Source organism: Geotrypetes seraphini, chromosome 6, assembly GCF_902459505.1.
Source record: "Geotrypetes seraphini chromosome 6, aGeoSer1.1, whole genome shotgun sequence".
Classification (NCBI taxonomy): Eukaryota; Metazoa; Chordata; class Amphibia; order Gymnophiona; family Dermophiidae; genus Geotrypetes; species Geotrypetes seraphini.
The window spans coordinates 225,599,927-225,617,280 of NC_047089.1; the positions used below are offsets into that span (position 1 = coordinate 225,599,927).

The window sequence follows — 17,354 nt, forward strand, 5'->3', positions numbered from 1 at the left end:
TTTTAGAAGACCGAAATGAAATCCATGCCACCCTGACTCTCCTGCTCTCTGCCACTCTTCCCAGCAATGCATCCCCACTTTAAACCCACGGGTTAAAACCACAGGCTCGCACTGCGGGGAACGATGGCAGAGAGTAGGAGAGTCGGGGCGGCAAGAGTAGGGCTCTTGAAGGGCTGGAAGTGCAGCGATGTATCCCTGTTTGCCACCTTTCGGGGCAGAGAGCAGGGGGATTTTTTGATGGTTTGATGGGATTTCAGGGCAAGGACAGTCGGCAATGACGTGAGCGACTGGTCCTCAGCAATTGCTTCTTTTGTGATTGGCCAGCCCAGTTAGTGTTCCTTTTTTTTTTTTTTTTTGTGAATCGCTGCCTTCCTACTTTTGGATGCCCTTCCCCTTATTTGCATGTGTGGATTGGGAGTGAGCAAGGCACCGTGTCGTGGAAACAGCGCAGAATAAATAGGGCGTGAAAGACCTTTCTAAGTCTGGACAGAGTATGTTATAAGCGAAAATAATAAATTTATGTCAGGATAATTAATAAAAGATCAGGAAACTATAGAGAGAGAAGGGCATAATAATATGCTATTTATGTAATTTGCTGGTTAAACTGTACTTAGGGAAACTAAATATATAAAATATTTATAGAGGTGAAGGAAAAATTATAAGGATTTCTTTGTCTAAGTTGTTTCACGCTTAAAACCCTCATGGTTTAATTAATCCTAGATGGTTCTTAGACTGGCAGTGGTAAGGAAGAGATATAGGATATCATATTCCTGAGTAAGACAGTCTGTATTAAGGAAGTTTCGCCATCTGGCGCAAACTGCGCAGAACAAATAGCAGGGTGCAGTAGGCCATCCTGGGATGGATAAGTTTTATTTGATACATGTAAGTATAAATAAAGACACCTATTTTTTGTATGATTCAGGGCTACCTAGTTAGCAATGCACTTGTGGTAGATAGGGCCACCACCCAATTAAGAGCACATGAAAAGTTAGGTGCAAAGATATAAAAATTTGAATATGGATTGCAATCAAGGCCAGAAAAACATTAGGGATTAATAGTAAAAATAGTCATAATAATCTTCAGTGTTTGTGTGAATTGCTGGATAAGCAAAATATTTATGGAGGAGAGGTGAAGGTAAAAATTGTAAGGGTTCTTTCTTTCTTTGTCTAAGTTTCGCGCTTAAAACCCTCGTGGCTTAATTAATAAAATATGGCTTCTGGCCTGGCTATCTCAGAGGATATTTGATTTCATATTCCTGAACTGACTAGCTTGGAAGATATTTGATCTTGCATTCTATTATTTGGTAGAGAGGGAAGCCTAAATCTCTTAAATTACTCTAAGAATTATTGAATTTGAATGAAATATGTGTGAGTGTTTTGGGATCCCAAATGAGAGCATGAAATAGCAAAGATTGGGTGATTGTATAAAACTGTTTTGCAAACTTTATATTAAAATTTTGAGATGTCCTAAGAGGCAACATATAGAACTTGTTAAGTTAAGGCTGAAGGAACGGTTACCATGGGATCCCTCTAGAGGCCCAGGACATAGGAAGGTCAGCTATTTTTGACCTTTCTTGGTATAGGAAAATGAAATGGAAATAACTTTAAAATGGAAACTTCTTTTAAATGCAAGAATGCTATAAGGTTATAGGCTGGTCTGAGAAAAAGCCTTGTGACTTTAAACAAAGGTATTAAAGAACCTGTTAGTTTTTCAGGAGGTAGAGAAGTAACATGGTAAATGACGGCAAATAAAGAACATCTGATCTGCACATTAGCTATCCTCATTAAGGAGGGCTACTGCTGTGCATGGGTTTTCTTTTTTGTGTCTGTGAAACCTGAAACTGTCAGCTTCTCCAGAGAATGAGTTCCTATAGACATAGAGAACCATTTTTGATTCAAACTCCTAAAGATTCTGGGTGAGAGAGTTATAATGGTTTATGCCTATTCAGAAATTGCTGTAAACAGATATAAAATCTGTAAAACTTTTCTTTAAGCCTGGTATCTATCTATAAGAGCTAAAAGGAATTCCTTTGTTTAAATAAGTTCAGCCTTTTTACAGTGATGTGCTAGCTGAACATAGGCAGACTGGAGTGACGTATAATTGGTCATTGCGAGAGTACATAAGCAGACACCAGCTTTTGATCAGGGGGAGATTCCTCTCTCTCCATATAGGCCAGTTAGCCTGGGAGAGACAGGCACACCCCCTCACATACAGAATGCTTACAGAATTGGCAATTAATGATATGCATATAATTGATTGGCAATTTAATCTTAATTCTAATTTTAACCTCAAGCTTAATTGAATATAAAATTGAATAAATATTATTTTGATTAAATTACATGTCTGTGTATGAGTTATTAGCATGAAATACCCAGTATGTTGAGGTGCAATGCACAACCTGCGTCCTTAGTATCTAAAGATATGTACTTTGATAATATTTATTGAATATGTGATAGATAACAGTGTGGTGTGTGAGTGAATGTTTGGGGCCCCAGACTGTGTGTGTATATAAATATTTAAACATGAAGTTACAAACAAATACTAAAAAAACTTTAGATTTTGGACAATCCAGGGACAACATGTGGAAATTAACCTTGGTGACCTTTAAGCTAGGTTACCATAGAAACTCTCTTAAGTCTGACATTCCAAGAGGCCTGCTTGCCTTCCTAGATGCGAAGGGGGGGCTTTTTGAGCCCAGTATAAGACAACATTAGCTATTCTCATTAGACACAGAAAAAGCCCAGGCTGTCAGTTTTGCAAACATATATGACACTGAAGACCTTAAAGCTGAAGCAGAGCGTCGTTGACAAGTCCATAGATCAGTGGTGGCCAAGGCTGAGGGCATGCCTTCGTGTAAAGAGAACGCACTTCAAAATTCTGCTTAGCTGAAACATAACTTTTTGACTTTATTTTTTTTCTGCATGATACGCCGTAAAGTTTTTGATGTTTTTTTAGTCGGTTTACAATTAATTTTCACAAGGCAGTGTTGTGATATGGTGGGAAATATTTACAACATTTTACATCAACTTCATTCAGGACACACACTAAATTTCATGCACGAAAGGAAACAATAGTGCATGACCTGCAAAAAAAAAAGAAAGAAAGAAAAGAAAAAGCCCTATAAAATCATTGCATTAAATATGGGCTTAGCGGGCAGGAAAGTCCTGCATTAGAACATGCTAAGCCCAGCTATCATCACACTTTAGTAAAAGAGCTCCTAAGGAACACAAAGAGCACTCTCTGTGAGTACCGTGAATACTCAAATATAAACCCATCTGAATATAAACCAAGGTAACCTTTACCTCCCCAAAAAGGTTGACTTGAATATAAACCGAACTTGCGGCAGTCTCACAAGGTTACTGCGTCAGCTATTTTGAGTAATGAGACTGCACAGGGCAGGAACATAGGAGGATCGATCGTGCCCTGGCTCACCACAGGACCAGCAGGGCTCAAGGTAGGCCCAGAGAGAGACTTGCAATGGATCATAGAGGGGGAAGTCTCAAATATAAACTGAGACCCCCTAAGTACCTAGGTAGCGGATCTGCACAATCTCTCCCATCACAATCTCCCATCTTAATCTCTCCCATCACAATCTCCCATCTCAATCTCTCCCATAACAACTGATCCCTTAAACTAATCTCCAACTATGTAAGTTCCACTCAATTTGTAGCATCTTTCTAATCATTGTAAACCACATAGAACTTCACGGTCCTGCGGTATATAAACTTATTATTATTATTTTGGCCCCAAAATCTAGGTTTATATTCAATTATATACACAGTATGGGGCTCATAATCAAAACATAAACACGTCTAAAAACCCCTCTTAACTTTTCCGAATGCCCCCTCGTTCCTGTATTTTTTGAAATTTTGAAGAATCTGTCCCTATCCACTTTCTCCATGCCCTTCATGATCTTGTAAATCTCTATCATGTCCCCTCTAAGCCTCCGCCTTTCCAAGGAAAAGAGGCCCAGTTTCTCCAATCTTTCAGCATATGTTAGGTTTTCCATACCCTTTATCAGTTGCGTCACTCTCCTCTGAACCTTCTCGAGTATCGCCATATCCTTCTTAAGGTACGGCGACCAGAATGGGAAGGGTTGTCTATGACCAAAATAATGGATGTTGGTATTTAGAGCCAGAACTCAGATGTTCAGACTGAGCAGCTGTCCATTGGTGGGATTAAGGAAAGACACCCCCTTAATATCTTAGTGTTTGCGGTCCCCTCCTCCTTCTCTGAATGTGAAACTGGCAAAGTATACTGGAATCAGTGACAGCTTCAGGAACTATGGATGTTCATGGAAGTATTTTTTTATTGTTGTACATAACTTCTTAGTAGATCTTTATGTGGCATGCAGCACAGAGCTGGGCATGTATAGGGTTCACGATTTTCCAAGTGATTTATATTCAGGTAATTCAATCATTTTCCCTATCTGTCCCAGTGGACTCACTATGCAATGTACCTGGGACAATGGAGAATTAAGTGACTTCACCAGGGTCACAGGGAGCAACACAGGGTTTGAACCCACAACCTCAGTGTGCTGAGGCTGAAACTCTAACTGCTATAAAAAACAAAACAAAGCAGGGAGGAATGGAGGGAAATGTAATCCAAAAATCCCAAAATATCACTCCAAGACAAAAGCACCACACAATCCAAGAAAGTTAGCTTATTACTTAAGCGAAAGAAAAGCCTCAGACAAACGGAGAGGTGCACCCACACTCTTCCACCGAAGCATCATAGGCAAAAAACTTTCGCACAAGTTTAAAGTTAGCAGGTGGGAGCAAAAAAAAATAGCTGAGAATGATTAATGGTAAAAACCACTGAACACAAACAGGCCAGGCCCACGATCGTTTCGTGGCCGGTAACCACTGCTTCAGGGCCTTAGCGCAAAATCCAGGCTATCCTATAACACAAAACACTAACCCAAAAGGGAAATGAAAAATGCTCACCTGCTGAAAGCTGAAAAAGAGCAAAAGCTCATTCGACTACTTACAGTACGCAGATCCTAACTGCTGCTTTCAACCACAACTTTCAAAGCACTTTTGTGGGGCTTATAACCATGTCTAGCCCTGTCAGGAGAAAAAATCATGTGACAGGTCAGCTGAACGCAAACCAGCCAATCAGGGCAGACCATGTCGACTCACTCACTAAACAGAATGATTGAAATCACATGGGCTAGAAACAGCTGATATACAAAAGAGAAAATACTCTGTCATTATTCTTTATCCTTGTCCCTTTTATTACCATTTTTTCATATTTTCTTCCTTCTTTCTTGCTTTACATCTGTCTCTGCCCTTTCTCCATTCTGAAATCCTGCAAATGTATCCTAGATTCTTTCCCATCCTACCTTTACGAAAACATTCCTGCGCAGGCCATCTCCTCCCTTACTAGTCTTATAAATACTGCTCTACTATCGGGCCTGTTCTCCACAGAAATGGGACACATTGCCTTATCCCCTCTTCTGAAAAAAGCCGATCTCGACCCTTCCTTACCATCGAACTACCGCCCCATAGCAAATATCCCTCTCCTAACTAAACTGCTAGAGGCCATAGTCGCTACCCAGCTTTCCTCTTACCTAGAAAGATTCTCCATTCTCCACCCCTACCAACACGGCTTCAGACCCAGCTTCAGCACTGAGTCCCTCCTAGTTTCCCTAATTTCAAAGGTTCAACTACATTCTCGTAACAAATTTGCTGTTCTTTTACAATTCGATCTCTCTGCAGCTTTCGATGTCGTCCACCACGACATACTACTTTATCAACTTTCCGAGATAGGAATTGACTCCACCGTCCTAAAGTGGTTCTCAAATTTCCTTTGCTTTCGCTCCTACACTGTCAACACAAATGGCACCATGTCCGTACCTTGGACACCATCTTGCGGTGTCCCTCAGGGATCACCCCTATCCCCTATTCTCTTTAACATCTACATGTCCTCCCTGAAGCTCCTTGAGGGTAGGGGAAGGTTCTAAAGGAGCAGCCAGTGGCAGGAGGGAGTGGACATCCTTCCTGCCTTTTCTTTTTGTGGGAGGAAGGGGTGAGTTTATGGGATGGTTTACGGGAGATGCCTGGTAAAGGGGGGGCCTTTGTTGGCAGGAAGGAGTGGGCATACCTCCTGGAATTTTTGCTGCTGCAGGGGTGGGGGGAGTTTGCCTGACAGGAGGGAATAGGCATCCCTCCTGCCAAGTTTTGCTACTGAAGGTGAGGGGAGAGTCTCCTGGTTCAAGGGGGGTCTTTGGGGAGGGCCATCATTGGTGGGAGGGGGAGCCGGCATGACATTTTAATGGGCAGATATTGTGTATGTGTAACACATGTACAACATCTGTGCCATTAAAAAAATTTAAAAAGCCCTGACTCGGCTGTTAGGGCTTTCCCAAATCGGCTCTGCACATTTGCCAGTTGCTCTCAGAGTAACTGATCGGACGGGAATTACCACGAACCTCTGTGCAAACAATTTGCATGGAGGTTTGTTGGTGCATCAATCACTGTTCTAGAGTCGGACAAAAAAATTGGCAAACAGCTATTCACATGGCTTTAACTACCTACCGTGTTTTGTGCATCTCTTTTGTCCCTCTCCTGTAACTCTATCCACTGCTTAACTAATCTTTTTTTTTTTTTTTTTAAATCTTTGCTACCTTTTTGTCATCATTTTAATTTTCTTTATAACACAGGGATACCAAATTGCTGTCCTCAAGGGCCACAACCCAGGCTGGATTTAAGATATCCTTAGGCAAAGAACATTTGTTTGCCATGTGTAGTTACAGAGAACAGCCTTCATAAATATGTATGAGATATATTTGCATGGATTCCTTCAGTTTTAGGCAAAAATACCTCATTCACATTCATCAGGGATCTCCTGAAAAACCAGGTGAGCTTGTGGCCCTTCAGGTTTGCAGTTTGACACGCCTGCATCTTCATCCCAACTCCACCTTTGACATAACCAGTAATGAAAGTGTTGCTTTGGAATGGAGCTTCCAGATGGAACAGAGCCTCTGTGGGAAGGGTTTTTTTTTTTCTAATTCTCCTGCTCCTATGAGCACTTCACCAGAAAAGAAAACAAATATGGTTTCACATGATTACACATTCTTATAACACCTGTCTGAAGTATATGCCTCAACCATAGGTTAAGCAAACAGGCAGCTCTACCCTAGATCTTATTACCCAGATGCACATTTCATTCAGATGTGCTGACATCCTTCCTGTTTTTCTTCTGGCAGAACAGTGAAATTGCCCTATTAGCTATTACAATACAGTTTTCAGTGAGCAAAAATGGAAATAAGATGCTAGCAGCAACATGATAGACAGAACAAACATGTTTACATTCATGATGGCTTACTTTATTGTAGAGTTGGGTGTCTGCCCATTTCCGTACGGACGCACATACTGTCAACATTTTAATTCATTACAGTACTATGAATCTGACAGTAAGTGACTTCTCCTGGCATCCCCCTCCCCCTCCCCCACCGCCACATCTGTGTAGTTTATTCATTCACTACAAAGCTATTTGCTGCAACAGAGACATTTGTCAGCTGCAATCAGTGGTTTTTATATAGACTTCGCTTTAAAAGTACATTCTGCTTTCAAGGTTAACATTCGCACCTTCTAAAATGCGCATTTTCACTTGACAACATCATAAGCCATCAGAGTGATTCATTTCTGTTACATAAGGATGGAAGTTCAAATTCATTTTAAAGCGAAAGCAAAGTGGGTCAGAAGAGAGGAGGGTCATTTAAATCCTGCGAGATATCATTTTCGTTGTAAATGAAGTGGCAATTTTTCATTGTCTGATACATAGGAGTGAGGGATGGTGTTGACAGAACATGTCATTTAAATGCATGAAACTCCAAAATTCAATATGAGCCTCACAGCGGGTAACTAAATGTTGCAAATGAAAAGTCTCACCTCCCATTTGGAGTCCTCTTTCCTAAGGTGCAGTAAGGCTTTGCAATAATTGTCAGACTTAAGACATGGTAACTGCAAACCCACTGTGTTAATTATTTGAGGCACTCCCGGTAGTTTTCCATTCAATCAAGACAGATAAAAATTTTCTGTGTTATATGCCACATTAACAGTTAAAGGCCAGGATTCACTAACCTGCCAGATCGGGCCCAATCCTGACGGGTTCAATCAGTTCAGAAAACAAAAATATGCAGATGGGGGCGATCGGAGGAATGCCTCCATCTGCCTGCACTGACACCCCCCCCCCTCCCAAACCACAAGGCTCCCAGAAAGCTGGTCCCGCTTTTGCCAGCTGCCGCTCTCAACTTGCCGCTGTAATAATAATAAAAAGATAAATGGAGCCCGTGGTTTTAACCCGCTTAGAACCCTCGGGTTAAAACCACGGGCTTGCACTGCGGGGAAGGGTGGGAGAGTCGAGGCAGGCAGGAAATCATGGCAGTTCGGGGCAGGCAGGAAAAGAGCATCGGAAAGACGAGCAGCAGGAGATAAGAAGCCCGGCAGAGCAGGGCAGCATTCGGGGCGAGCAGGCAAGAGAGAGAGCAGGGCTTCCAGTCGGAAAGACGTTTTCGATTGGTCCCCAGCAGTCGCTTCTTCAGGTGATCGGCCAGCCCAGTCGGATCGGAAATGTGGTGTAGTGAATCGGGTTGCTGTCCAATTTGCATGCGTTTCACCTCATTTGCATGCACGGATTCAAAGCGGATCGCAAGAGAGGTAAGTGAATCAGGCCGGATGGAAATTTGATAGTAAAGAGATTGCTTTGTGAATCTAGCTCAAAGATCATAAAACTAAACTGTATGAAACAATTCTTATCCATGCCTGCTTCAACATTAGATCATTAGCATGAAAATTAGGGAAGGGGTAAAGGGATTATTAGGGAAGGGATCTTAACCGCACATCCTTAACAATCTTCATTTATTGACAGCAGCTATTTCATATTTCACGTGTGCAGGTCTGCGTTTTAGCCCCTCATTCCACTGCTGTATCTGTTGCCGTTTCTGATCTGTGCCGACAGTCTTTTATTAATAATAATTAATTTGAGGAAACACTTCAGCTAAGGGAGGTCTGCGTTGTACCCCAGAACTGCGGCAGGAAAATGTATCTTGGCTTGGTTTAAGCTGGTGTTGATCCCAGATCAGCAGGGCCCGAAACAAGTGCCCTAACATGTAATAAAGATGATAGGAATGCAGATCTGCTCCACGCATAGTCATTAGGGCTATCCCAAAAACCCAACTAGCTAGTGGTCCTCCAGGACAGGGTTGGGGCCCACTGCTCTAGGCTACTTTGGTAGCTTGTGAAATAGCAAAGTTTTGCCACTATTAGTCTCAGCATAGGTCGTGGCTCTGACAGACCTCCATGACACTTTAGCTCTGACGTACCCTAATGTTTCTCCCTCTCTATGCTGAGACTAACCTCCTCTTCTATTAAAGTGCGGTAGCAGTTTTTAGTGCAGAGAGCCACGTTGAATGGAATTCTATGAGCGTTGGGAGCAGTGCGGGCCATTCAGCGCGGCTCACCGTGCTAAAAACTGCTCGCGCAGTTTAATAGAATAGGGGGTAAAAGTGGCAAAACTTTTGCCCTGAGGTCCGTGCCACTTTAGACATTCAGAAGATGATCTATATACCGTGGCATAATAAGGAGGGGGGGGTGCGGTCCGCCCTGGGTGTGGTCTTCCTAAGGGCGTGACATCCCACCTCCTCTCCGTCCCCCGCTCCTTTCCTTGCTGCGCACACACCCCTTTCCTTCCCCCGTACCTTTTTTACTTCCCCAGTGTCGATCTCTCTGATGTCATTTCCCAGACCGGCGCCTAGGAAGAGACGTCAGAGGGCGAGCTGACACCGATGTGGGTATGTGGCTCATGCTGGAGAAGTTAAAAAGGTTTGGGGGAAAGGGAAGTGGGTGGGGATGCGCATCAGGGGCGGGGGAAGAGAGCCGGGGAGGGGTGTCACAGTCTGTATACAGGCCTATTTGTAAAGATGTGCTACTGTGCTAACACAGGTAGAGTCATTCCAGAGGGCAGCTACAGACCCCAATATGGATACTCTGGAAGAAAGGTGAGAAAGAGAGGATATGATAGAGACATTTAACTGTATCCATGACATCTTGTTTGTCTATCTTGCCTGTGCAGAGACTGTTTTCTTCTTCTTTGTGACTCTGTACAGCGCTGTGTGCGTTTGGTAGCGCTATAGAAATAATTCATAGTAGTAGTAGAAGTAGTGTGAAGAGTTTCAGTCTTTGAGAAGCAGAGTTGAGATTGTGATGTCATAATGCCTCATTCCACCAATAAGAGCCAACCTCATCAGTGATGTCACAATGACTTGATTGTCCTGTACTCCTCTCTGCCCTCCAACCCAGCCAGCTGATTAACCGTTCCTCTTAACTGTATCCATGACATCTTGTTTGTCTGTCTTGCCTATTTAGATTGTAAGCTCTTTCGAGCAGGGACTGTTTTCTTACTCTTTGTGACTCTGTACAGCGCTACATGCGTCTTGTAGCGCTATAGAAATAATTAATAGTAGTAATAGACATTTAAATATCTCTCTGGCATCAATGTATAGGAGGCGAGCCTTTTTCAAATGAAAGAAAACTCTAGAATGAGAAGGTATAAGATGAAGTTAAGAGGTATAAAGGAAGGCTCTAGAGTGATATAAAGAAATACTTTTTGATGAAAAGGGTAGTGGATGCATGGAATAGCTTCCTTGTGGAGGTGGTGGAGACAAAGACTGTCTGAATTCAAGAAAACGTGAGACAGGCACATCTGGTCTCTTAGGAAGAAGAGATCAGTGGTATAGCAAGGGTGGGAGGCACCTGAGGCGATGGCATCCCCCGTCATCTTCTCCTCCCCCTGCTCCTTCCCCAGCCCCCGCTTCTTCTCCGCCACATGCACCCCCTTCTTTTCCCCGTACCTCTTTAACTTTGCCTGAATAAGCAGCATCTCTAAACTGCTGCCCGCGTCGGCCTCGGCTCGCCCTCTGACCATCGGCTTGTTTGGAAGTGCTGCTCACGCTGGTGAAGAGTTAGAGGCACGGAGGGAAGGGAAGGCGCACATATGGTGGGAAAGGACTAGGGGTGCCGAGTGGAGGAGAGATGCTGGCACCTCCAACAAGACGGCACCTGGGGCGGTCTGCCCCTCCCACCCCCTTACTACGCCACTGGAGGAGATAGTGGATGCTACGGATCGGAAGACTGGATGGGCCGGTTCATAGTCAAATGCACGCAAGACAAAAGCACGTGGACAATTGCGCAAAGACAATTGAGCGCAACGACAATTGCGCATGAGGCAACCGAGCGCGAGTCTTGCGCTCAATTGTCTTCACGCAATTGTCCACGCGCATTTGACTTGCCACCAGATGGGCCATTTGGCCTTTATTTACAACATGTTTCTGTTAGTGAACAGGCTGCTTTAGAACTGAGGTGAATCATAGTAAATAATGTACATTATTGCATGGTAGCAAGTTGGCATATGTGCTGTACAGTACTCCCCTGATATTCACGGGGGTTAAGAACATAAGCAGTGCCTCCGCCGGGTCAGACCATAGGTCCATCCTGCCCGGCAGTCCGCTCCCGCGGAAGCCCAAACAGGTCACGACCTGTCTGAATCACCAGAAGGGGCTCCCTTGCCACCTTGGTTTCTCATTGAAGTCCTATCTTCCCATCGAAGTCCTAACCCTCCGGTCTTGCACATGCAAGACCTGGTTGGGTTTCTATACTTATTATCTGGTTAGCTTTCTATACTTGTGTTACATCCCAGCTCCTCCCTCAGTATCCCACGATCCCTTTATCCCTCAGGAATCCGTCCAATCCCTGTTTGAATCCCTGTACCGTACTCTGCCTGATCACTTCCTCCGGTAGCGCATTCCAAGTATCCACGACCCTTTGGGTGAAAAAAAACTTCCTTGCATTTGTTTTGAACCTATCTCCCTTCAGTTTCTCCGAATGCCCCCTCGTACTTGTTGTCCCCTTCAGTCTGAAGAATCTGTCCCTATCCACCCTCTCTATGCCCCTCATGATCTTGAAGGTCTCTATCATATCTCCCCTGAGCCTCCTTTTTTCCAGAGAGAAGAGCACCAGCCTATCCAACCTCTCGGCGTATGGGCAGTGTTCCAGCCCTTTTACCAGTTTCGTTGCTCTCCTTTGGACTCTCTCAAGTACCGCCATGTCCTTCTTGAGGTGCGGCGACCAATACTGAACGCAGTATTCCAGATGTGGACACACCATCGCTCGATACAATGGCATGATGACTTCCCGCATCCTGGTTGTTATGCCCCTCTTTATGATGCCCAGCATCCTGTTGCCTTTTTTCGAGGCTGCTGCGCACTGTGCAAGGAACCCCCATGAATTTTGAAAAACTGTGAATATGGGTTTTCACCTGTCAAAAGGCAGGAGAGGTAGGAGAGGGCAGCTGGAGTGCCGGCAAGTGAAGAAAATCACTTGCGGTATGCTCCAACCACCTGTTCCTGTTACTAAAGTAAGGCTACACCAATCAGCTTTGATATACAGCTCCTGATTGGTGTAGCCCGATTTTAGTACAGGATAAGGCGGTCGGAGAATATCGCGAATTAGTGAGTCCACGAACCGCAAATTCGCGGGAGAACACTGTACTTGGTTTACATCTACTGGTTTAAGTCAACAGCATCATTTCTATGTAGTGTAAGGAAAACAGAAGGTCATAATTCCAAGTGGTTTGATTGGATTTATCAAGAAGCCACAAACTCTCATGAGGACAAAAAAGAATCACATATCACAACCAGGTGTCAGACGAATTGACCTCTTTTATGTTCAAATGCGTTTTATTAATTTCAACTACAAAGCATGTCAACAATCAAAAAATCAGCAGAGTCATCCATTAAAACATAAATTCCATCCCCATCCCCCCACCCCCATCCCCAACCCCCTAGGAGTCCAGTGCCATGTCGAGAAGCATAAGTGAACTGACCTCTTTTAAAATGACCAGGGCATGAATTTTATATCGATTGTGCGTCTGAAATGTGGCATATTATGCATAAAAGTGTGCAAAATTTAATAAGGCTATTTATACTGACTTCAAAGCACAATGAGATGAAATGGAGTGTTATTGATTATAACTGCAGTTACATATTCTCCTGTTTTGTTATTCTCCTGTTTACATATTCTTCTGTCTCTCATTTAGTTGCAGCCTTTGGATGAGCTCAGATGTGCCGGCAAGGAGGAAGCAGACCCACGCACGATGCGCCATACCTCCAAAGACCGCACAAGAACAGTCGCAAAGTTCAGTGATGCAGCTGTCGCTGTACTAACTCTGCACACATCTAGATCACTTCACTGTGTTAGGTGGTTTTGCTTGGGATCGAAATATAAACCACGTTACAGACTAATGCAGCATGCTGCAGAAAACCTGGGACCAACCTTGCGCTCCGTTCTCCCGGGCCTTCGTTCACGGACTGCAGACAATAACAGCACCAGTGTTTTTTCTGGACTAGACAAGCATAGATGTCTCCAGATGTTATACAAATCCAGCTGTTGTCAATACAAGTTGCAACAGCTCGAAGAAAGTGGGCCACCGGCCACGGATGCTATGGTAGATGCTATGCATGTGTCCAAGAATACTGAGAGAATGGCAGATGGTACAAGGCTCTGGCTTCTTTGTCACAAACAAGACCATAAAAATCTGCCACTTACATCCAATAGTCTTATGTGCTGTATGGAAAGGATCACTTTCCAGGGACTTGGGTGGAAAATGACATTGCATGAGATTCTGAAACTCCAGCCTCTGAAAGGAAATGGCTGGCAGGTTTCGGACAGGCGGCTCAGCTCTGCTCTCAGGTCAGAAGGACCTCCTGCAGGTGAATTGCTGGACCTTCCGTTAAGCAGATGTCAGATATTTGCAGGTCCAAGGATTGATCTGTGTCAGTGCAAAGCAAGCCATCCAATCTGCACCAAAGCTTCTTTTTGCACAGTAGACAAACTGTGTGGAAGTGCCCATAGAACAATTCCTTGTAAAGATGACTCAGAACAACACAGTTAAGAAAGTGTGAAACATCTGTTAAGGATCTGGAATTTCCAACCATGCGCAAAATGCTTTTGTGTATTCATTTATTTATTTTTAAGCCAAACTGCATCAAAGGCTAGTACTTCAGCCAATTAGGCCACTTTATTGTATCTGTGGAATCTTGTTATATTCACTGTGTGTTTTGGGGCATAGACATTTGTGACTTCAGCTATCACTAACTTGTTTAAATGGTTCTTTGTCACATTGTAAGAATTCAGTGTCACAGGCATACACGTTCACAGTGTAACCATGCCTTTCTTCAAAGTATGTTGGCAAACACCCACCCAGCTGTGATCAAAATTTTCCATTCGTTTACTCAAAGCAATTTCTAGGTATATAGTTTGAAGTCATCTGGAGGCTGCATTTTGCCTGATTTTTGGACAAAACAGCCAATCGTATAGTTAGCTGTCAACATAATAACTGCCATCAAGGTTTGTTGTCAAAAATCCATAATTGTCTTTGGTCGTTTTCAGCACAAATCAGCGTTGTCCTCTTGTAGGCTGTAGTGTCATCAGTCTTTATTCACATCAATGTAGGGATTCTCCCCATTTATTCCCCCCTCCCCCCCACTATATATCAGCTATTGCAGTGATAGCTGTTGGCCTATGGTCACACAATGGTCCCTTCTTAATATGGCATTCTGGTTATTTGTAAGTAATTTTATTAAGAGGTTTTCATGCATATATATATATGCTGTTTAAGAAGAAGTTTGGGTGGAGCACGGAGGAGCACAAGCACAGAGGTAAAATATACATTTTAACTGCATAGATTTATACCAGCTCTTAAGCTGGTATTAAATATACTGTATATACTTGCATATTAGTCAGGATTTTGTGCTGAGGGGGTTTTGTACAACAGAAAGGGAAAAGGTGGGTCTACCATCAGTATCTCTGGTGGTCCACTGGTCTTCGGGCAGGAGCAATCTTCACCTGCCCTGGTGATGCTGTATCGAAAATGGCATCCCTGGAAAAGTCTCACACTACTACTGCTAGGGGTCTTGTTTCCTTTAAGGCTGAAAGATAGTCTATAAAGTAAAATAAACCACAGTAGTAAAAGACTACCACTAGGGGGTGCCATTTTGAAGACAGCACCATTAGGGCAGGAGTGACTGGGTTTTGCTCCTGCTTAAGAGCACTGGAACACAAGAAATACTGAAGGAAGGCCTTTAAAGATGATAGAACTGGTTTTGTTCTTGTGTTTTATAAAACCACCAAGGGAAAGGGTAGGAAATGAACATGATTTGGGATTTAGCGCACATCTTTTTTAATAGTAGCTCAAGGCAAGTTCCATTCAGGTACAGGTGTGCCTCTTTGTCTTTATAAACTAGTCTTAAAATAGTCAAATATTTGACCTTCCACCACTGTGTCCTATTATAAAACTGCTCTCTGATTGCTGAGAACCTCACTTGCACCCCTTCCAACCCCCCTCCCCCATCACTCTGAATACAACAGAAAGAAAATGTAATGAAAATTTATGTGACCTAAATTATACCACTGCATGTATGTTTGATCATGCTGGTAATATGTTTCAGCCTTGGGAAAGATCTAATGCATAGCACTGTATATCCTATGAACTGGAAAGAGAGAAGAAAGGACTAGAAGTTTCCAAAGACTTATACAAAATGTTTGCACTGTGAAAGGCATGCAGAAGGGTGTTTGGAATGAGAAACTGGATACTGAACATCGAGGCTTTAGTGACACCCCATAACAAATGTACAATAGATCTTAAGACATGCTCAAACATTCAGCTAACTGAATATAAAAGAATTCATCCCAAATCCTGGACATGTTGTGTAAAATCTTTTCTAGGCTCCTTCTGAATATTGGCTTTTCAACAAAAGGTTGTTTTTTTTTTGTTTGTTTATTTACCACATGGTGCAGATTTGCTAAGGGGTTTCTCTCATGTTTAGTACATTTGACAAATGTGGTCACTAGAGCAACCACAGACAACTCAACTCTGAGATATTATCGCCCTATCAGTATAATAGCACACAAGTCCCAGGTGAGTTTTGTAAATTTTATTTTGCTCAGTACCAAAATGCAACAACTGGAAGCAATATATGTGAATGGCATTTCTATAACTATGCATATGCAGTTATGTGCACCTCGCACATATTATTGCACAAAGAAAGTGGTACTTAAACAGTGGAGTATGTCGTGCTATTTTATAAAGGGGCAGGTAAAACAGTGGCATTGTGAAGGTGGTGGCACCTGGCATCACCATGCCGTGTGACCCTCCCCCCCCCACACACACACACACTCTTCCCTGCCACTTGGGCGCCCCTGTGGACCTCTTGAAATCTTTACTGGTGCGAGCAGCCCGCAACCAGGAAGTGACATCAGTAGGGAGCTGAGACCAGCGCGAGCAGCGAGTGGAAGATGCTGCTCGCACCAGTGAACACTTAAAGAGGTACACGGGGATGGAGATGAGGAGAGGTGCCAGTGCCCCCCGTGAAGACAGTGCCCGGACGGACTGCCCCCCTCCTTACTATGCCACTGTATGTTAACATTATAGCTTGCAAATGCAAGGAGTCTCCACATGGACAGATCACGCGCACGTCTCCAACTTATACATGCCACTTCTAGACCAGGGGTAGGCAATTCCGGTCTTCAAGAGCCACAGGCAGGTCAGGTTTTCAGGATGTCCACAATGAATATGTATGAGATGGATTTGCGTGCACTGCCTCCTTGAGATGCAAATCTATCTCATGCATATTTATGACGGCTATCCTGAAAACCTGACCTGCCTGTGGCTCTCGAGGACCGGAATTGCCTACCCCTGTAAGTTACATGCTTTGCATTGGTGCATCTAGGTGCACATATTTACATCTGCCATTGACCTGCATAAATGGTCGCACCTGAATATAGGCACGTCAATGTGGTTAACCTCAGGGCCTCTGAAACCTGAAGGCCTCTTATTTGTCCTGTTACAAGTACGGTCTAACAGGAAGAAGGCCCTGGGCCATCTTCAGACATAAGGAGTCAAGATTTGAAACAATATTTTTTTACTTTGCCCGGACTAGGTGCTCCCACAGAGCAATTCCATAACAGGCCCCCTGTTATTGAATTCTACTAGAATGACAAGGGGACAAAATTTGTCCCCATCCCCGTGAGGTCTTTTTGCATCACCGCCCTGTCGCCGCGAGCTCTGTCCCTGTGAGCTCTGTCTTCATCTGCAGAAGCCTCAAACAATCATAAGTGTTGGAGGCTTGTGCAGATGAGGACAGAGCTCGCAGGGACGGAGACAGACCCCGCGTTGACAGGGACAAAGTTTGTCTCCCAGCCAGCAGCAGTCAGCATTTTGCTGGCATTCTAAATTGAATTCTGTATTGGCACCTAACAAATTGGCACTGCAAAAAACCCGCTTAAGTGGTATTC

At 43.6% G+C, this 17,354-nt stretch overlaps 1 protein-coding gene across 1 annotated transcript; it reads left to right on the forward strand.

Moving 5' to 3' along the window:
- Positions 1-8,619: 8,619 nt before the first annotated feature.
- LOC117362036 lies at positions 8,620-15,748 on the forward strand. The gene is made up of 2 exons (XM_033947768.1): positions 8,620-8,663; positions 13,099-15,748. The coding sequence occupies exon 2, from the start codon at positions 13,156-13,158 to the stop codon at positions 13,951-13,953; it is 798 nt and encodes a 265-aa protein (XP_033803659.1). The 5' UTR covers positions 8,620-8,663; positions 13,099-13,155; the 3' UTR covers positions 13,954-15,748.
- Positions 15,749-17,354: the final 1,606 nt, after the last annotated feature.